At 40.5% G+C, this 21,202-nt stretch overlaps 1 protein-coding gene across 1 annotated transcript in view; it reads right to left on the reverse strand.

Moving 5' to 3' along the window:
* The window catches only part of LOC143806868 (mucin-2-like), a 373,557-nt gene that overhangs the window by 118,518 nt on the left and 233,837 nt on the right, over positions 1–21,202 (reverse strand). The window contains exons 18-25 of the mRNA XM_077287848.1: positions 18,269–18,315; positions 15,209–15,309; positions 9,189–9,340; positions 7,281–7,419; positions 7,074–7,187; positions 5,480–5,659; positions 1,424–1,663; positions 947–1,103 (exon numbers count right to left, since the gene is read on the reverse strand). Coding sequence (XP_077143963.1) covers positions 947–1,103; positions 1,424–1,663; positions 5,480–5,659; positions 7,074–7,187; positions 7,281–7,419; positions 9,189–9,340; positions 15,209–15,309; positions 18,269–18,315 — 1,130 coding nt within the window. The remainder of the gene's footprint in view (positions 1–946; positions 1,104–1,423; positions 1,664–5,479; positions 5,660–7,073; positions 7,188–7,280; positions 7,420–9,188; positions 9,341–15,208; positions 15,310–18,268; positions 18,316–21,202) is intronic.

The following is a 21,202-nucleotide window of genomic DNA, read 5'->3' on the forward strand; positions in this document are numbered from 1 at the left end:
CCACTAGCCAATGAGGCCTTGTCTAAGGCCAGGGTGACACTTGCAACTGCAGTGCGAGAAACTCACGCGAGTCTCTCACCTCAATACCCGGAACTGCCACCGGCAATTGGGACCAGAGTGTGAGGCTGCATGTATTTCTATGCAGCTGAGCGCTCCGTTCCGGAGTGCTGGCGGCAGTGATGAGTATTGAGGCGAGAGACTCTCGCGAGTTGCAGTTGCAAGTGTGACCCCGACCTTATGGAACAATACAGAGCAATGTTGCAATGTTAAAGAAGCCCTCCTCTTCCTCCCATCAAAGTTTTTATCTTCTTAATATATTGCAATCATCAAATTATATGACACTGTGCACTTACAATTGAAATTTAGGACCCACTACACAGTTAATTCTTTTTTTTTCTCTATGTAGAAACAGCAAGTCTCTTGTCCTTGCCTTTAACATTCCCCTCTTCAACCCCTCACCCAGCTGCTCCTAACCTCCACCAGGAATTTTTGCAGTGATTTATGACTCATACAGGGAAACTTTACTCCCTGTTTCTATATAGAGATTAGAAATATTTAGCTTTTCAGTTTTTAATCAAGTGATGTCATAGACCTAATGGAAAAGAGAAGAATTACTAGGTAGAAAAGCAAAATGAGCAATTGTAAGTGCACAGTACTGTATAATATAATGATTGCAATATACAGTATTAAGAGGATACGAGTTTTGATGGGAGTTCTTCTTTAAGTCTCCAAGAACAAAAAAAGCCATAAAAACCCCAAAGAGTAAACTGTATAAATAAATCATAAATTGTAAAAAAAAAATCCCCTGATTTTTGTGCATGATACATAAGGTATGTAGTACAAGGATTAATCCCTTTTATGACTAAATTATAGAGTGGATCAATGTTTTTTTTAGTACATATTAATTTATAGGATGGCAAACCCATTTTCTTACAGCTCTACTCACGGCAGACAGTTGACGATCTCCACTCAATGCACACACAGACTTCACTACAAGCTTGAGCATAGGCTGAGACTGCAGTACAGTAGCAATCACAGTCACCTCCCATATCACAAGCACAGGTGTCTCTGACACAAGCATCGTAATAATCCTCAGGGTCAATCTGCAGCAGAAGAGTTAAATAATCAGAATAATGTTAGAATAAATAGTTACATAAAATAATATTAGCACTTGGGCAGTACTGGGGTCCTGGATTCAAATCCTATCAAGGACAAAATCTGCAAGGAGTTTGTATGTTCTCCCGTGTTTGCATGGGTTTCCTCCAGGTTCTCCATTTCCCCCACTTTCCAAACACATACTGATATGGAATTTAGATTGTGAGCCCCAATGGGGACATTGATTGATGATGGTGTTTGTAAAGTACTGCGTATTATGATGGAACTACGGTATATAAATAAGCGTTGTAAATAAATTGCATATTACCTCACTGTGACATGATGCAAACACATGGCTTAGAATTATGTTGCACATTCTCTGTGCCCAGGGTATCCTGTATGGATTGACAACACAAGGATCCTTGGAGATATAGACTTCTGGGCAATCGGGAGATATCTTCCAACTGTCTCTAAACTGTTTCACATCTACAACTACACATTGACTCCTGGTGGTAAAGTCATTGTTACCATTTCCATCAAAGTTTCCACATAGGCCACACACTTTTCCCTAGTTGAAAAGACAAAAGAGTTACTGAACAGATTCAGAATGGGACTACATGTTCAACAAGAGCAGGCAAACAGTTGGTGCAACCTGGGGCCAAAGACGTAAGAAGGAAAACTTCAACAGCAGGTGGAATTTTGCATTATGAAGAGCTTTTGGACTACAAACGATCCATATATTGTCCTTGCACTGGGGCCCTAGGGGTTTGAGAAGATATACCCCCATCTAACAGACCCACAGATATAGGTCCCTATTCCTCATTGTGTCTGCTTTTCTGTCTAGTTTTACACCTTTTTTAGTTTGCATCCAATCTGTTATTCCAATTGCACCTTTTTTCAAGTCTATTATATATGTGTTCACCTAGTATTTTTGTTTCCTTTCTCCTTTTCATGCTAAGTTTAGTTATTCCAGATAGTTTTCACTGAGTGATTATCAATTGTGACTTTTTAAAAAGTTGCAACATTTGGCACAACTCCTCTCCAGGCCTCTCAATGTATTTTTAAGTAAGCCAGGATTTTGATACAATTTTTGAACCATTTTGTGCAGCATGCGGCAAAAGTAGCAAAACAGTTAAAAACTTTAAAAAGACCCTTTTTTATTTTGCACTAGTCATGAAACTCCTGGGTTGCTTTCGCAGAATGTTTTGGGTCATTGTCCATCTGTAGTGTGAAGTGCCATCCAATCAACCTTGTTGCATTTGGCTGAATCTGAGCAGAAACTATAGCCTTCTATATTTCAGGACTCATCTGGCTGCTTCTGTCTTCAGTCACATCAACAAACACGAGTAACCCAGTACCAGTGGAAGACATGCATGCCCATGTCATCACAGTGCCTGCACCATGTTTTATAGAGGATGCCACGCGCTTTGAATCATGAGCTGTTCCAAGCCTTTCTTCTTCCAATCATTCTTAGTTTCATCTGTTCAAATAATGCTTTTCTGGTACTGGGTGGCTTCTTTAGATATTTTTTGGCAAAGTCTAATCTAACTTTTCTATTTTTAAGGCTGAGTAGATTGCACCTTGTGGTGAACCCCCTGTAATTTCACTCATTAAGTCTTATCTTTATGGTAGACTTACATATTGAATCACCTACATCCTGGAGAGTATTCTTCACTTGGGTGAATGTCGTAAAGGAGTTTTTCTTTATCTTGGAAAGGATTCTGATCTCTAGGCCTTTTTGAGTTCCCAATCTCACCAGTGTGCTTTTTTGCAGAATGTAACAAACTATTGATTTGGTCACTTCTATCATCTGTTATATTTAGATATATACTTTACAGTAGGCACATGGACATCAGAAACAACAAAAGCCAGGAGGTTTAATTACTTATTTAGGAGAATTTTCTAGACATGCTCTATGATCTGTGCAGAGGTCACTTAGCAGGGAGGGTGAAGAGCTGAGCTGCTACCATCATCTATTGTAAATTGTGTTATCTATAATACATAGTAACATAGTAACATAGTTATTAAGATTCAAGGAAGACTTTAAGTCCATCTAGTTCAACCCATAGCCTAACCTAACATGCCCTAACATGTTGATCCAGGGGAAGGCAAAAAAAAACCCATGTGGCAAGGAGTAAGCTCCACATTGGGGGAAAAAATTCCTTCCTGACTCCACATACGGCAATCAGACTAGTAGGCATTATATTTTCATTGTAATCCTACTGGTGCTGAATATATGACGACTATAGCAAAGTGATCCCTGCAGAATAGTATATGCCACTGTGAGGAGGATTAAAAGCCTTGCACTGCTCTTTTGGGAAATTAAATGTGCAATTTGCCTCTTCAAAGAGGAAGAGGACTTAAACTTTAGTGCCACCTATTGGATGAAGGAATCCTAAAAGTCACTATCAACCCTTTAATGAGCCTTGCCATATGAATTAGGATAAGTCATGCTTTGTACTGACAAGGGACAATACTAAGAAACACAGTGCCTGCAAATTGGGACTCTAGTTTGGCTTTTATCCCAAGTTTAATGGCAAAGCTCATTAAAGGGTCGATAGTGACTTTTAGGATTGATCGGTGACACTAGAGTCCAAGACCCCTTCCTCTGTGAAGATCCAATTGGCATATTTAATTTCTCAAAAGAGCATTGCATGTCTTAAAAACCTCCTCACATTGACATGCCTGGCTTGGCATGTCAGTTTCCATAAGGAGAAATGTTACCCCTTAGATCCCATACAAGTTGATGTAAATTCATTTGCTGGACCTGGTCCATTGAACATAACATGACTTTATCCCCGCTGACCTTACCCCGCTGTACTACAGAATGCCAGTGACTGTCTGTCCGCAATCTCTCTAGCTGAAACTCAACCTCTCCAAAACTGAACTTCTTCTGCTCCCGCCATCTACTATCCTCCCTAAATCTAACATTTCCCTCTCCATGGGTGGCACCATAATAACACCCTGGCAGTGCCCTTTTCTCACCATGGAAACAACAAAGACCCTCCCTGTCACCCTAATCCACTCCCACCTGGATTACTGCAATGCTCTATTAATCAGCCTTCCCCTCACTCGACTTTCCCCTCTCCAGTCTATCCTTAATGCAGCAGCCAGGGTCGTCCATCTAGTTAATCGGTATTCAGATGTGTCTGCTCTTCGCCAGTCGTTTCACTGGTTGCCCATTCATTATAGAATCCAATTCAAAGTACTTGTTCTCACTCACAAAGCTCTCCACAGTGCGGCACCGCCTTACATCTCCTCCCTCATTTTGGTCTATCGGCCTAACTGACAGCTGCGCTCTGCAAATGACTTTCGACTAACCTCTGCACTAATCCGTACCTCCCAATCCCGACTTCAAGACTTCTCCCGTGCTGCCCCAATCCTATGGAATGCACTACCCCAAGATATTAGGACCATCCACAATTTGCATAGTTTTAGGTGCGCCCTCAAAACATATTTGTTCAGAGCGGCCTATCACGTTCACTATTCAAAATCATTTTATGTTTATGTGTGCATGTGTAGCCCATTCACTACTTCCATCTATCCCCCACCCCCTGAAGATGGCTGGACCATCATTGTAAATACATCATTGTAAATACACACCGGTACTTTGTATCTCCCCCACCTCATTGTAGATTGTAAGCTCTCACGAGCAGGGTCGTCTTATTTCGCTTTAATTATTGTATTGTTAACGTTGTTACTTATGACTGTTGTGTTTGAAACTGTTAAACTGTAAAGTGCTGCGGAATATGTTGGCGCTATATAAATAAAGATTATTATTGTTATAACAGTATTCTTTGACCACTGGACGGGAGCCACGAGAACCGCCTCTTACCTGATGGCAATAATGGCTCTTCATTTGACTAGCCAACATCATTGTTGCAGCATGGATGCTATCAGATAACAGGTGGTTCTAATAGATCCAGTCCTATTGCAACAGATTAATGATGTGAATGATCAATGGAGTTTTCCAAATTGAATGGCGCTAACTCTAGTATTTATGTAATGAGAATAAATATGGGAATATGTTTAAAGACAAACAAAACAAAAAAAAATTATTTAAAAAAGATACTCTTGAAATTGAATAAAATTGCATTTCTTCCACATGTTATATTTTTTTGTAAGGCTTAAGAAAAAAAACACAAAAAACACCCAGAAAAGAGCACCTTTAATATTAATCACCAAAATAAAGCCCTGTTTCTATTGAAAAAAAAAGTATCAAAAGCATGAGGCTACATAATTCCTACAAAGTTAAACACAATTCCTACAAAGTTATGCAGTAAATAAAGCCATAGCAAAATTGATACTTTTTTTTGGTTATCAAGGACCAGCCAAAATACATGCAAAGGCATGAGATAAGCGTAAAATTATTTTTATATTTTACCTTATATTTTGTGCTTAGATGGATATAAATGCTTGTCTTTCGGTCCCATACTAAAATAACTCCAATGTTGGTCTCAATGACCGTAAATGAGCCCATATTACGAGTCTTGTAAGGGATTTCAACATCACTGGATGTTTCCAGAACCTCTAAGCCTCCACTCGTGAGAATAAGCTTATGAGACTGAATAACACAAGCAGATTCATATTTACTTATCAAAATACATAGAACTAACCACAATATTGTACGATAAAGCATAAAAACTTTGAGTTTTATTAGGTTACCAATTACTACATAAAAAAAAGAACTGAATTCCAGGAGGGGATTGTACAATCTATTATTTTAACGTTGCATAGGTAACAGTTCATAATCATCCTTCTGAAATATTGTGTCATTGACATGTCTGAAGATCACAATTGGATAGACTTCCCAAGAAAATATCCAAGTTTTTAATTCAATAAGCACTCCCATCAAGATGCTATATAATATGATGACTGTAATATATTAAGATATAAAATCTTTGATGCAATTGCTTCTTTAAATGTTCCTTTAAATACACTTTTCAGATAATTTTATAATATTTTAAAGAGATTGTGGTAAAGTATGAGCTTTTTAAATAGCAGATGGCCTGGTGATTAGCAGACCATCACATCGTTTTGGATTTGCTATCCTTTGTTGATCAGTACTTGGGAAAACCAAGTCTAGTGTTTAGACAATCTTTTAAAGCATTGATGTTCTGGTTTTGCCAGAATTGGCGTAGCTTTTACTGAACTACTCTCTGTTCTGGCTCCTGGAGGTGGAACCCATACTGACAGCCCTCATAATGGTTCCTATCCTATGTCTTAAAGGATAAATTAATTGGGTGCTGTCATCATCGTCAACTAGTTGCACTAAAAATTATTTTCTCTGCCTAAGGCCACATGCACACATTCAGTATCTGGTGAGTTTTTTACTCCAGTATTGGTAAGCCAAAACCAGGAGTGGGTGAAAAATGCAGAAGTGGTGCAAATGTTTCTATTATTCCTCTGACCGTTCCACTCCTGGTTTTGGCTTACACATACTGGGGTAAAAACTCACCAAATACTCAAAGTGTGCATGTGGCCTAAGGCTAGGATCACGCCACTGTATTTTCTCTCATCTGAGAAAATTGGTCCGATTAGAGCTTGATCAGTGTGATCCGATTCTCTCAGATGACGAGAAAATGGGAAAAAAAAATTCTCCATTCTGTCAGCTCGTGAAAATCAGACCACACTCGGATGTGATTCAAATGCGGTCTCACTTTTTCCATGGACGACTCAATTTGCTTGGCAGAGGTCGATCTGAATATTAGATAGAAATCATGCAAGGTGCGATTGTTTTTTCATGGACAGATTTTGTCGGAGAAAAAATTGGGCATTTGCACAGTCTCATAGAATTACATTGGCTCAATGTATCGCACTTGGATCAAAAATATGGTCATCTGAACTAACCCTAAGACACCACAATGATCTTACAGAGTAAATAAAACAACTTTATAATGAAGATGGAATAACAAAGTTATATTTTATATGCACGTTGATTAATCATAAAATATTTTTTACAGTTGACAATACTTTACCCCTAGACAGACTGTGATAGCCTTTGAGCAAGAAGTTCCAGTTGTCCCACACGGGATATTTTCTGAGATGATTTTAAATGTTCCATTCCATAAATGATCGATATCACAGTAATCCTAATTGAGAATGTAATAAGTTATGTGAAATAAATTGCAAGAAGGCTTTTAATTTTGTCATTGTCTCTTTCCATTGCATATTTCACACTGTACCTGAACCAAAATATGTTCACAATCTCCATTGGTGGTGTAACGTTTATTGTCAAAGGTGATATAGTGCCCTTCTCCATACACAGTACATATTCCCTTTTCAGATTTGCCATTGCACACCCATGTTCTGTTTCTACATACACTGTCAAAAAAGGCAATTTTGTTTTATTTAGGAGTCAGTAACAATGTTAGTTGATATTAATGTGAAAGTATTAACTTCATTAGTTAAAATATATGTTAATTGAATCGAGTGCCAAAAGGGTGAAAGTCATAAAATAAATATGACGCAGAAGTCAAAGCCATCGATAAGGATGATCGAATATGCCAAAATTTGGATTTAGTAGGTCTTCTTGAACTCCTCTGGAAAATTTGATTGAAATCAAAGTTATTTGGTGCACATCAAATGTGAATTATTAAGCTCCGAGGTCTAGACCCAAGGAATATTTATTTTCCTTTTCTCATTTAGTAATGTTGTAGAGTTTTTGGAGAGGATTAATTTAATCAAAAAGTCTACGATCCCCTCCACAGATAAAAAAAGACCTTTTACTATACTCATAGACGGGGCGGTCCGGTCCCATGGGCACCTCGGGTCTTGATTCAGCGCCTCTTCTTTTCCTTCAGTCGCCATCCTCATTCCCTGCTTCATGTGGATGACATGACGTACAATGACGTACAAAGCCATCCACAACCTGTCTCCTCCATACATCTGTGACCTCGTCTCCCGGTACTTACCTACATGCAACCTCCGATCCTCACAAGATCTCCTTTTCTACTCCCCTCTTATCTCCTCTTCCCACAATCGTATACAAGATTTCTCTCGCGTATCACCCCTACTCTGGAACCCTCTACCACAACACATCAGACTCTCGCCTACCATCGAAATCTTCAAAAAGAGCCTGAAGACCTACCTCTTCCGACAAGCCTACAACGTGCAGTAACCATCGATCAATCAAACTGCTGCATGACCAGCTCTATCCTCACCTACTGTATTCTCACCCATCCCTTGTAGATTGTGAGCCTTCGTGGGCAGGGTCCTCTCTCCTCCTGTACCAGTTATGACTTGTATTGTTTAAGATTATTGTACTTGTTTTAATTATGTATACCCCTCCTCACATGTAAAGCGCCATGGAATAAATGGCGCTATAACAATAAAAAAAAAATAAATAATAATAATAATAACATGTCCTATGTCATCCACACAGTGTCTCCTTTGCACTCCTGCACAAGCACACTTCTCCCTGCCCTGCTGAGGGAAGTGCAGGTAACTGTAGTTCACATGTGCCGGCTTTACTTCCAGGTCATCGGAGTTCTCTAGCCTTTCCCAGTGCATTACAGTACTGTGCTTTGCCCTTAGCAGGGAAAAAAAGTGCACTGGCACAGGAACATGATTGGGGGATACTGTGTGGATGATGTTGGACATGTCATCCACGCAAAGCAGGGAAGATGGAAGGGGCTTGTGACAAGAGAGAAGGCGCCAGATGAAGAGAGTTGGCCATAGGACCGGATCGCAATATATTGGGTTTTTTTTAAAAGGTCTATTTTGGGATCTAGAGAGGGGATTGGGTTCTTTTTTGTAGCATTCTATTATGCCGTTAAAGAGTCTTTAATGGTGGTGGCTGTACTTTATATTGGGAAAACCTGGTGACTGGTTCCATTTAAGTCCATGGCATGAATGCCCATCCTTACATAAGGGTATCAGTTCAAAAAGTAATTAATTTAAAAAAAAAATAATTCATTTGTCTCTGTTTGAAGTTCCTGGGTTCATTATGCTGCATATTAAACATTGAATATGAATATATTTATGAAAACTCCTATTTATACATAAAATTATTGTGTACAATATAGATATCAAACCCAACTGTGGTTCCTTTTTAGTAAGTCGATTTAATATGCTGAGTAAAGTTTACATACCATTGATTGCATTGTACTGTGGCTACATCTCCTGGGTTGTAATATGTTCCATTGTGAAAACAAGGACATTGCTCTTCCCTTATACAAGTTTTGTTCGTGCTTAGTACAAAGTCAATTGGACATAAGCAGCCAGATACACACAGTGGGCTGTACTGTCACGGCACAGGGGTCAGCAAAATAGAGATAAGAAAACAATAGTAGGAATAGATTACATAAATGTATCTATTATACATCCTCACACATCATAATAATGATAACAATAATAATAATAACAATAACAATTGCTTGAAGGATAGGTACAGAATTTAATCAAATCTTATTCATTGAAGTTTTAGAATTGGGCCATCACCCTCTTCCCCTTACTAGGCACATTTTGAGGTTTTATAGTACATTATCTTTTAATGACTCCAAAAAATATTCCCCTTTGGATATTCATTTTATTTTTTATTCTATTTTTTTCTTTGCTGATATTGGGTGGAATGTAAATTATATTTCACAAATCAATAGTATATATGAAAATATTCAATGGTGTAATATATCCTATCTCAGCTCCTCCTTCCTCCCCCCTCCTATATAGATAGAATCTAAGCCTGGACAGTCACATCTTGGCACCATCCAGGTTGAAAACTATTAATCCCCCAGACATGGATTACGGTGTGGGACAGAACAACAGACAGGTATGGTATATTGTTGTTTTTTTATTTTAGTTTTATTACAGGAGAACGAGGGCTTAGGTGGAATTAGGCATTAGGTGAGTATAACTGTGTTTGTTATTTTTAAATAAAATGGAAAACTGTGTTTTGTTTTATTTCTAATAAAGAACTTTATTCTGGATGAGGAGGAAGAGATAACGTGGGCACAACTAGCTAGTGGTGCTCAAGTAGGTGCCCAAACCATGCTAGTTAGATAGATAAACTTGACAGGTAATTGATTCAGTTGCACCACCCCGGCGGGGAGGTGATCGCATTAATCTGTTAAAGAAAAGGGAGGCATACTGGATTCACAAACTCTAGACGCTGGCCCCAAGGGGCCTAAACAGGGAATATGATTTCCAATCCTTTTTGCCTTGAATTATTTGCCATAATATTATGCCATACTGTTCCCAGTTTTTTGTATCTTGTATGTGTATTTTATTTTGGTTTCACTTATATTGCATTTCCTCATGGGTGCCAAAAGACTAATTCTTATACATTTTCCTTCCAGAATCGTCTATATTAAGGTCTTGTATCTACAACTATCTCCAGGATCACAACCACTCTTTCCACCTTCCTTCATCACTCGAATAATATCCATTGGAATCACTCCTGCTGCAAGTATATTTCGCTGCCAGGTTTCTGTGTGCTTGCCCGGGGGTGGAACACAAATATTCCTCCATCCACACCCACTTCTTCACCTAGTGGCACGCAAACGAGATCCACTTGACTACTCCCCCCTCCGTGTCACTTTCGGTTAGCCCTTTCCAGCTGCACGGTCTCCTGATTTCCGAGACATGCGCTCATATACCACACCGCCATAGCACGGACCCAGCGCACTGGACAAGCAGTGGATACTGCGTCTATTCTACCTCCTTAAGTCTCCTGACCTGGGTAAGTGAGACTGCTCATATTTGCTATGTGACCAATTTTGCACGCTGTTCAGAGATCAAGTCCTTACAGCTGCTCATTTTCTTCTAACCCCTTAGTGTCACTGCGGCATTACCAGTCAACCTACTAACATTGTGTAGGTACTTCATTATTTTTACCACTGTCCACCTGCACTATGCACGGATAGTTTAGTACTAGTAATGCCCTCATTTTATTCCTATTAGGAATTCTCATATATGACCCTGAGACTTAAAAATAGCTGTATGAGGGTAGGTTCGTTTTATGTTTTTCTCTTTTTCTTTTTCCCTTTATAAATCTCATAGTCTACACAGTCTGAATCTATCTTGTTATTATCACTGGTATCCTACTACTAGGGTTGAGCGAAACAGATCGGCACTTTTCAAAAGTCGCCGACCTTTAGCAAAGTCGGGTTTCGTGAAACCCGACCCGATCCCACTCTGGGATCGGGTCGGCGGTACACGATCTGTAATCCAAAGTCGTGTTTCGTTTTTTATATATATATATATATATATATATATATATATATATATATATATATATATATATATATATATATATGTATATATATATATATATATATATATATCATAGAGACACATATATATATATATATATATATATTTATATTTTCTTCAGCGCGATAATGTTGAAAAGCCGGTAATTCAATTGCCGGCTTTTCATTTCTCCTGCCTAAACCCGACATGATATGAGACATGGTTTACATACAGTAAACCATGTCATATCCTTCTTTTTTTTGCATATTCCACACTACTAATGTTAGTAGTGTGTATGTGCAAAATTTCGGCGCTGTAGCTATTAAATTTAAGAGTTAAATCGCGGAAAAAATTGGCGTGGGCTCCCGCGCAATTTTCTCCACCAGAGTGGTAAAGCCAGTGACTGAGGGCAGATATTAATAGCCAGAAGAGGGTCCATGGTTATTGGCCCCCCCTGGCTACAAACATCTGCCCCCAGCCACCCCAGAAAAGGCACATCTGGAAGATGCGCCTATTCTGGCACTTGGCCACTCTCTTCCCACTCCCGTGTAGCGGTGGGATATGGCGTAATGAAGGGATAATGCCACCTTGCTATTGTAAGGTGACATTAAGGTCATTGACCTACATTTCCTTCATTCCCCGGGGTTTACAGGCACGAGCACAGCTGCATTATAGCAGAGCTCCTGCCTGTAAACTATTTTAACCCCTTCAGATGGATTTACCTCCTGGGACGTGACAGTTCATCAGAGGGTATGTATATTGTTGGTTTATTATTTTTCCAAGCGAGGGTCTTCAGGTGGATTGAGAGAGCAATAAAATATTAAAACAACCTGTGTGTTTATTTCATTAAAATACTTTTTAATCATGTGTGTGTGTGTTTTTTAACCCTTTCATACAATTGGATTCATAATGGATAGGTGTCAGAATTGACGCCTCTCCAGTATTAACCTGGCTTAATGTCACCTTACAATAGCAAGGTGGCATTAACCCTTCATTACCCCATATCCCACCGCTACACGGGAGTGGGAAGAGAGTGGCCAAGTGCCAGAATAGGCGCATCTTCCAGATGTGCCTTTTCTGGGGTGGCTGGGGGCAGATGTTTTTAGCCACGGGGGGGCCAATAACCGTGGACCCTCTCCTGGCTATTAATATCTGCCCTCAGTCACTGGCTTTACCACTCTGGCGGAGAAAATTGCGCGGGAGCCCACGCCAATTTTTTCCGCGATTTAACCCTTAAATTTAATAGCTACAGTGCTGAAATTTTGCACATACACACTACTAACATTAGTAGTGTGGAATATGCAAAAAAAAGGGGGATATGACATGGTTTACTGTATGTAAACCATGTCTCATATCATGTCGGGTTTAGGCAGGAGAAATGAAAAGCCGGCAATTGAATTACCGGCTTTTCAACATTATCGCGCTGAAGCAAATATTAAAAAAGTATGCTTCCCCATTGAATTGCATTGGGTTTCGTGTTTTGGCCGATCCCCGACCCCGACTTTTCAATAAGATCGGCCGATTTCACTCGACCCGACTTTTGAGAAAGTCGGGTTTCGTGAAACCCGACTCGATCTCAAAAAATGAAAAGTCGCTCAACCCTACCTACTACTGTAACCCATACTACTATGTTGATGGCTTTTCCACTACGATTGCCCTATAATGATTGTGACCAGAGACGGCTTCTGTATATTTATCATTATGTACCGTTAAACCGATACGGCGGCAAAATGCTGTTCAAAGCTTGTCATGTGACCAATATCTTGTATATACCTTATTTATAATTTATTGTGTTTATCCTGTACATTGATGAAGGTCAAAACTGACCGAAACGTCTACTGTATGTACTCTTTACCTCATTAAATCTCACCGCATCTACGTTTTGTGTGTGTCAAGTTTATCTTTATTCTGTCTTTATTTACCATATAGCTATAGGATTAGTAATGGAGAGGTGTCTTATAGATTACCAGCCCCCAGTTGTCTGCTTTAGCAAGGCTGGTTGTCAAAAATGGGGGGACTTCATGCCATTTTTTTAAGTTATTTATATAAATAATTAAAAATACGGCATGGGGACCCCTCTATTCTTGATTAAAAAAACCTTGCTGAAGATGACAGATGAGGATTGCAGCCCCCAGCTGTGAGCTTTGCCTGGTTGATTATCAAAAATACAGGGAAACCCATGCTGTTTTTTTATTTAATCATTTATTTAAAGTGTAGTAGCCGCTGATGAATACTACCATCCGCCGCTCCTGCTCTCACTGTTATTAGCAACAGCAAGTGTCAGCTGATGGGAGCTGTAGTCCCATCAGCTGACACCAGTGACTGGATGTAAACTTTATACCTCCAATCACAGCTGAGCGCTCACGCTGTCTTCTGACAGCATGGGAACTGCGGCTCTCTGACCGGCAGGGATGATTTCACCGCTGATCAGAAGTGCTACGCTGGTGTTTCCCACTCTGTCACACAGCTTTGGAAACACCAGGTTTTGTGCTGTGTATGTTCCGCTATATTCGGTGATTTAATCGATGATTAAATAGGCGAATATTGCAAATTTGGCAATCGTGAGCCAAACCGAACATTGAAATGTTCACTCATCTCTAGTCACAATCTGCTTGAGACCATTGGGAGTGGTGATGATATCAGATGAAGACTCTGGAAAGTAACTGTAAGATAGGGCATGTAGACTTAAAGCACCACTCCAGCACTGCAATAAAAAAAAGCGCTGGAGTGATGCTTTAACAGTATTTTTTATTGCTTTTCTGAGGAAGCAAGTTTTAATTTTTGTGCTTTCTTCTTCTCCTAACCTATGTTTCAGTCATACCTTTTTCTTATATTTACATTGTCATTGACTGTAAAGCGACAGGGCTCAGGTGTGATTGCACTGTAGAGATGTAAAGAGGTGGAAGATGGCCTATCTTTACAATAGGTTGTCAATGTCTGATTGGCTGGGTCCGACAGCCTGCACTCCCGACGATCAATTGTTATCGGTGTTGGCCTCGGCTGCCAAAAGCCGGAAGTACTCACTTGCCGACCTGCTCTGTCTACTTGTAGTGGTTTCTGCAGGGCACTGTACATCCACTTCCTATTCATTTGAATAGGAAGCAGATCTGCAGTACTAAGCCCCGGCCGGCCACTACCAGTAGACAGAGCAGCTCAGCAAGTGAGCGCCACCAATAACTGCTGATTGGTGAGAATGCCCAGTGTCGGACCTCGGCAGATCAGACATTGATGACCCATCCTAAGGATAAGTCATGAAAGTAAAAGTAGAGTACAACCTCTTTAATATAATAAAAACTAAGTAAAAAGACAGGAACTCATTTCAGGCACCCCTATTGGCTTTATCAAACTTATAGAGACATGGAGGATGGTTGAATTGAGTTTCTGTACTTTTACTTTGGTGCTGTTTTGTTAAAAAAAGGTATGATACCCCTTGAGTTGGTGCTAGCTGCACTTCAAGAATTATCTAACCAGTGATCTACAGTGCAATCATACCCAACTCCTATTGCGTTGCACCCGCTATGTGTCATTTCTTTTTTACTGCAAAAAGGAACAAAACTATTTGGGGAAATTTATATATTGAGCAAATACATTAGAGTGGAAATGAATTCTGCTTGAATGTTACGAAAATCTGTGGCTGATAGGGGTGTGAGCGGATATGTTTGAGAATTTTGCATCTTTGCGCCCTACTTCAAGTACCATTGGGTTTGTCTGTGTCATGCAGGGACCTGGTATTTTAATCTTACTAGTATGGTCCTTTCTCATTAACAGGATACAACTTGAGCCTGGTAGGCTGTACCTCACACAACCCTTCAAATCATCTCGGCATATCTGTATAAACTTGGATACTTGAAGGAATAAGCACTAAAAAATGTATTAACTGTAACCATTAGTTATCTAATCAAAAGAAAACATCTATACTCACACACTGTGCAATGGATGAGTCACAGGTCCGAGCACACTCAATTCCTTTTGCTGTCTCTCCAGCTTTGTCACAGTCAAAGTAAACCATGGGATGAGGACACTCTGAAAATTACAATTATATTCAATGATTGTTGATTAATATACAGCAATATCAAGGATAAGTTGCGATGGAGAATATAATGTATGTCGACAGATAGCAAACCATAGAATTTTGATACGTTGACTTTTAACTATTTATTTTTAAACTTGTCCATGTTATGCATTTAGCTTTACAGGCTATGCTAGACCACTAGCACTACCGGAGGGTAAAATATTGCCATACGACAGTGGTATGACATTAGTTGGACACTAAATGATAGTATTATTATGAAATTTAACGTAAAGTACTCTGTCACAAGGCAAAAGTTATAACTACAGTTGTGCTCAAAAGTTGTGCGCTATAGTGGCTTTCTTCTGGCAACTTAACCATGCAGCCCATTTTTCTTCAAGTGCCTCCTTATTGTGCATCTTGAAACAGCCACAACGCTAGTTTTCATAGAGTCCTGTATTTCAGCTGATGTCATTTGTGGGTTTTTCTTTGTTTTTTCTTTGCATCCCGAACAATTTTCCTTGCATTTGTTACAGGTCACAGGTGAGGATGTTACATTTAGTAGCCATTCAAACTCATTTGTGTCAATTTCTGTGCATGTTATCATTGAAGCATCAAAGTTTATGAAAAATAAAATTTGTGTCAATCTCAAAACTTTTGGCCATGGCAGTACAGATAGTTGCATGGATGGGCTAGGATGAGATACATTTACTCCTTCTGGAGAAGCGCTAAATTTGCATACCACCAGTAACTTCATTTTGGTACCTCCCATAAAATACTGTATGGAAGTATAATTTAGGGCCAGGGAACCCTATTATATATGTAAGGAGGTGGCGGGGACCCTCACATGCCTCCTTTCTCCTGGGCACTGTTCACACTGTTACATGCGGCACCTCATTGTTATTGATGTAAAATGTGATGTAATGTTTATATACTGTAATGCAGATGTATTTAATGTGTACTGTTCATAGGATTAGGGCTAGAATAGGACATAGGATAGTATAGGACAATAGTGGGGAAAAATAGAGGGGGGCACATTTGTGATGGAGAGCAGCATAGAGAAGAGTAAGAGATAGGCAGCACATGCGTTAAGTAAATGGAAGGGACAGCACAGAGCAAGGAAGTATAGTCAGGATATTTCCTGAACAGAGGCAGAAGCCAAGGCTGCCTGCCCAAGGGCAGGTCGTATGAGCAGTAGTGAAACAGAGTGTTAGAGTTGGCAGATTTCACTAAATAAAAATAAGTAATAAAATGCAATTGCAACCCAGGGTCCACCGTGCAGAGAAGATAAACTGCTGCTAGTGGGCAATGACGGAACAAACAGTGAGCGATTGCCTGGACACGCTGTGTTAACGCCACATAATGTAACCGGAACACTAAGCACCAAACTCCATAACTCCACAGAGGGGTACTGAACCAATGTATACTGAGTGCTATGTCCTGCTAAACGTCACAGGGAAAACACGAGGAAAACGCTTGCTCCGCAACTGAGCTGTGTCAATCGCACACAGAAACAAAACAGATGCTGGACATAATACCCTTATTAGAGGGTTGAGCTTGCTCTGAAACTCTACTGTGCTAACCACACACATGTAGGTAACAGATGCTGAGCCAAGTGGCTAATTGCCCCCACTGATGCTAGCTGCCTGCCAACGTATATAGTCCCAAAGCTAGACAGACACAAAACACATGCAGACAGAGTGGTAGAGTCTCCACTCGCATAGCCACACATAAATGATACTGTAGAGCGCTCTCAGGTGCCATTGGGAGTCTTTTATGTAAAATAAAAGGCTTCACCCCAAACACTCATGCCCAGTCTGCTGAGATATCGTCCACGGACCAATCCAGAGCTGGCACATCACCAGAGCTGGAGACATCCGACCACCAAGAAGAAGATGCCACATCACGGACATGATCAGTAAGTTGATTTCTGGACTTAGACTCCAGAGTGTCAGGTCACCGCTGCCTATCAATGGTTATCATAGACAAGGCTGGAGAGCAAGCAGTAACAAAACGAACACCACAAGCCTGAGCAAGATGCTGGAACCGACGTCTATGCTCAGCAGCACTCGCAGCGGCCAAACCTGAATGGGAGACCACAGAAGCAGTTAAGGCTTGGGATCTATTCCGTGCAGTGGGAGAATCCTGACACCTAACAAAGAGTGTCACAAGTCATGGGGATATAGCTGTTGCTGTAGTAAGGGGCCCCAGGAGAAGAACAGTGCTGACAGGCACCAGCTTGACAGGATCATGTCCAAGCAGGATCCAGGGTCCAAGACCGGGGCGGAAGCAGCTGAGATAGTGTTCCCAGCACCTCTTCTCATTGGAGCTGGGCGAGGGGCTGAAAGGAGCTGGTGACAGGAAAGGCACAGGTGGGACACGGATTGTACGAAGATACAGATGTGACATGGATTGTCTGAGGATATAGCTGGGACATGGATTGTTCAAGAGTATAGCTGAGCTTGCCAGAAAAAGGGAAGCTGAGGGAGGAGATAGAGCCTGTCAGGATGGCAGGGAAAGATATGAAAATGCCTCTGTGTTTGCCTTGTGCTGCCTATGTGATGAAGGTGTTGCTGCCCAGTAAAGTTCTGTTGTTTGAAAAGACTTGTGACTTCAGAATGCTTTGTGAAGCGGGAGTGACAGGACCTGAGAAGAACCTGGCAGTGACTGTGAGTGTTTTGCTGCACACACTGTACACACAAGAGAGACATTATATTTCATCTGGGGGGGTGCCAGCGTGTGGGAACAGAACAGACCTTTGCCGCGACTACCACCCTAGCCACCTTACATATATTTCATGCAAGGCCATATTTTCTTTATGTCTGAAATGATTGACACTGATTCAACTCTTGCCCAGTTTAAAACACATGAAATATGACACTGAAACAAAGGAAGGAGAATAAGAACTTTTTTTTAACTATCACCGTTAATTATTTTTTTAACAGTTTGATTAATATAAATAATTTAGATTACCTTGTTTGCCCTGGTCAATACATTGCAAAGTTCCATTTGTGCAGGTGCTATTAAGAGAAAGTGAGAACATGCTAAACAGTATTTAAAGCTAATAATAAGCATAACTTATAGTGTACCTGCTGTTTAGGTGATTTTTCAGAATAAGTAGCCATGTGTGTGTTTAGATGAAGAATGACACTACTTTTGGACATTATATGACTTGCATCCTATTTTTTAATAACTTTTCCATTCCACAGGCACTATCTCTGGTTTTCAGATTTATTTGGGCTAGTGGATGGAGACCAATAGCTATAGTTTTTTTTTGTTAATAAAAAAACAATAAACCTTCTAGTTTTCTGCATCTTGTTTTTTCAGGTTACCAAGATAAATAGTTCAACAAACCTTACATAAATAAATAGATCAATAATACAAGTGAATGGAAGAAACTTTGGAATTTATTTTATCAAATAAATCTACTTCTTCCACTACTTATGAGCCACATATTTTCCTCCCCTGTCTCTTGAATGCATCATCCTCTCTAAAAAAAAATTAAAATAAAAAAAACAGCTAAAATCCATTGTCAAAGTAAAGGTACCGTTACACTAAACGATTTACCAATGATCACGACCAGCGATACGACCTGGCCGTGATCGTTGGTAAGTCGTTGTGTGGTCGCTGGAGAGCTGTCACACAGACAGCTCTCCAGCGACCAACGATGCCGAAGTCCCCGGGTAACCAGGGTAAACATCGGGTTACTAAGCGCAGGGCCGCGCTTAGTAACCCGATGTTTACCCTGGTTACCATTGTAAATGTAAAAAAAAAAAACACTACATACTTACATTCCGATGTCTGTCACGTCCCTCGCCGTCAGCTTCCCACACTGACTGTGTCAGTGCCGGCCGTAAAGCACAGCACAGCGGTGATGTCACCGCTGTGCTCTGCTTTTACTTTATGGCCGGCGCTCACAGTCAGTGCGGGAAGCTGACGGCGGGGGACGTGACAGACATCGGAATGTAAGTATGTAGTGGTTTGGGTTTTTTTACATTTACAATGGTAACTAGGGTAAACATCGGGTTACTAAGCGCGGCCCTGCGCTTAGTAACCCGATGTTTACCCTGGTTACAAGCGAACACATCGCTGGATCGGTGTCACACACACTGATCCAGCGATGACAGCGGGTGATCCAGCGACGAAATAAAGTTCTGGACTTCTAGCTCCGACCAGCGATATCACAGCGGGATCCAGATCGCTGCTGCGTGTCAAACACAACGAGATCGCTATCCAGGACGCTGCAATATCATGGATCGCTGTCGTTCTCGTTGGAAAGTTGCTCAGTGTGACGGTACCTTTAGACGGGCTGTCACACAGTGAGGTTACACACAGCCTTTTATAATATAGGGAAAGGTGAGAGGGAAAGAGGAGCGATTAGCACATATGAGACAGGAATGAAAAGGAAAATTGAGTTGCAGCTTGAAACAACTGAATAAGATAACACTAAGGCTGTGTGCACACGTAGGAAAAGAGGTGCAGAATTTTCTGCACAAAATCCGCATCTCCTGGCAGAATCTGCAGCTGCCGATTTCCCGCGGCTTTTATGCGGATTTTGTGTGGGTTTTTATGCGGAATTGATGCGGATTTTGTGTGGATTTTCTGCGGTTTTTGCCCCTGCGGATTTTTATCATGGAGAGGTGCAGAAACGCTGCAGATCCACACAAAAGAAGTGACATGCACTTCTTTGAAATCTGCAGCAATTCCGCACTGATTTTTCCGCACCACCTGCACAGCTTTTTTTTTATCCCATTGAATAACATTGTACTGCAGCAAATCTGCATCGTGTGCACATAGCCTAAAGCTGGACTCACAGTCATACAGCTCAGTACTGTTGTATAAAGTTTTCCCTGCTCCTAGATAGATTTTAATTTTTTTCCAGCGTGGATGATAAGTTCAGGAGGAATGGTGTGAGGGGAAGAAGTGGCTCACAATTGGAGAAAGGAACAGATTTTTCTTATGTGTTTTATTACAAAGTATTTCACATTTAGTGAACATGGTAAAAAAAAAAAAAAAAAACAACTGTGGCATTGCACTTTTTTCCCCCACACTTGGAATTTTTTTCCTGTTTTCAGTACATGATATGTTAAAGCCAATGGTGTCGTTCAAAAGTACAACTTGTCCTGCAATGAACAAGCCCTCACATGGCCAAATTGACACAAAAATTAAAAAAGTTATGGCTCTGGGAAGGAGGGGAGCGAAAAACGAAAACGCAAAAACTGAAATGCCCCTGTACATTAAGGGGATAAAAGAAATATCTCTCTCCGGCTGAGGTTGTGCAGGTAGGCACAGCTCCATAAACCTTGTGAACAACTGCGGAAGGGTGCAGCTGACTTGGTTGCTGTGGTAAAGTCTCCCAAGGAGAGTTCCAACAAAGCATAATCAGACTGAGAAATTCAGGCAACTTGCTCTCCAAAAGAAAAAAATGGATCGTTCACCAGAAAGATGTATTGAAAACACGTGTTTCGGATGTACCCAGCCTTCCTCAGGTATTTGGTGGTGCAGTATGAGAGCAGTGAAGCCAGATATGATTTCCACAACATTGCCACTAATTCTTGTAAGCAGTAAAGAAGTATGCAGAATAAAAATTTGGAGGTGCCCTGCACCACTTCTGTGGTACCCAGCAGACACACTTGGCAGACTTGAGATGGAAGAACATCTGGGAAATCAAAATGAGTGTGCATGAAAAACACAACTTCCTGCCAGGTTAGACCAAGCTGAGGTACAGCCGAAATGCATTGTGCTTCTAACACATTTTTTTGTGAATTCTGATGAATGATCTATTTTTAGCCTTTGGGAGCACCAGTTACCTGGATTTCCTTGCCTATATTTTTCTTATCGTATGCAGTGAATTTATGCAACATTTTTCCTTATTGAAAAGGTTTTGTAGTTTTCCAACCAATATTT

The sequence above is a fragment of the Ranitomeya variabilis genome, chromosome 2 (genome assembly GCF_051348905.1).
Source record: "Ranitomeya variabilis isolate aRanVar5 chromosome 2, aRanVar5.hap1, whole genome shotgun sequence".
Lineage (NCBI taxonomy): Eukaryota > Metazoa > Chordata > Amphibia > Anura > Dendrobatidae > Ranitomeya > Ranitomeya variabilis.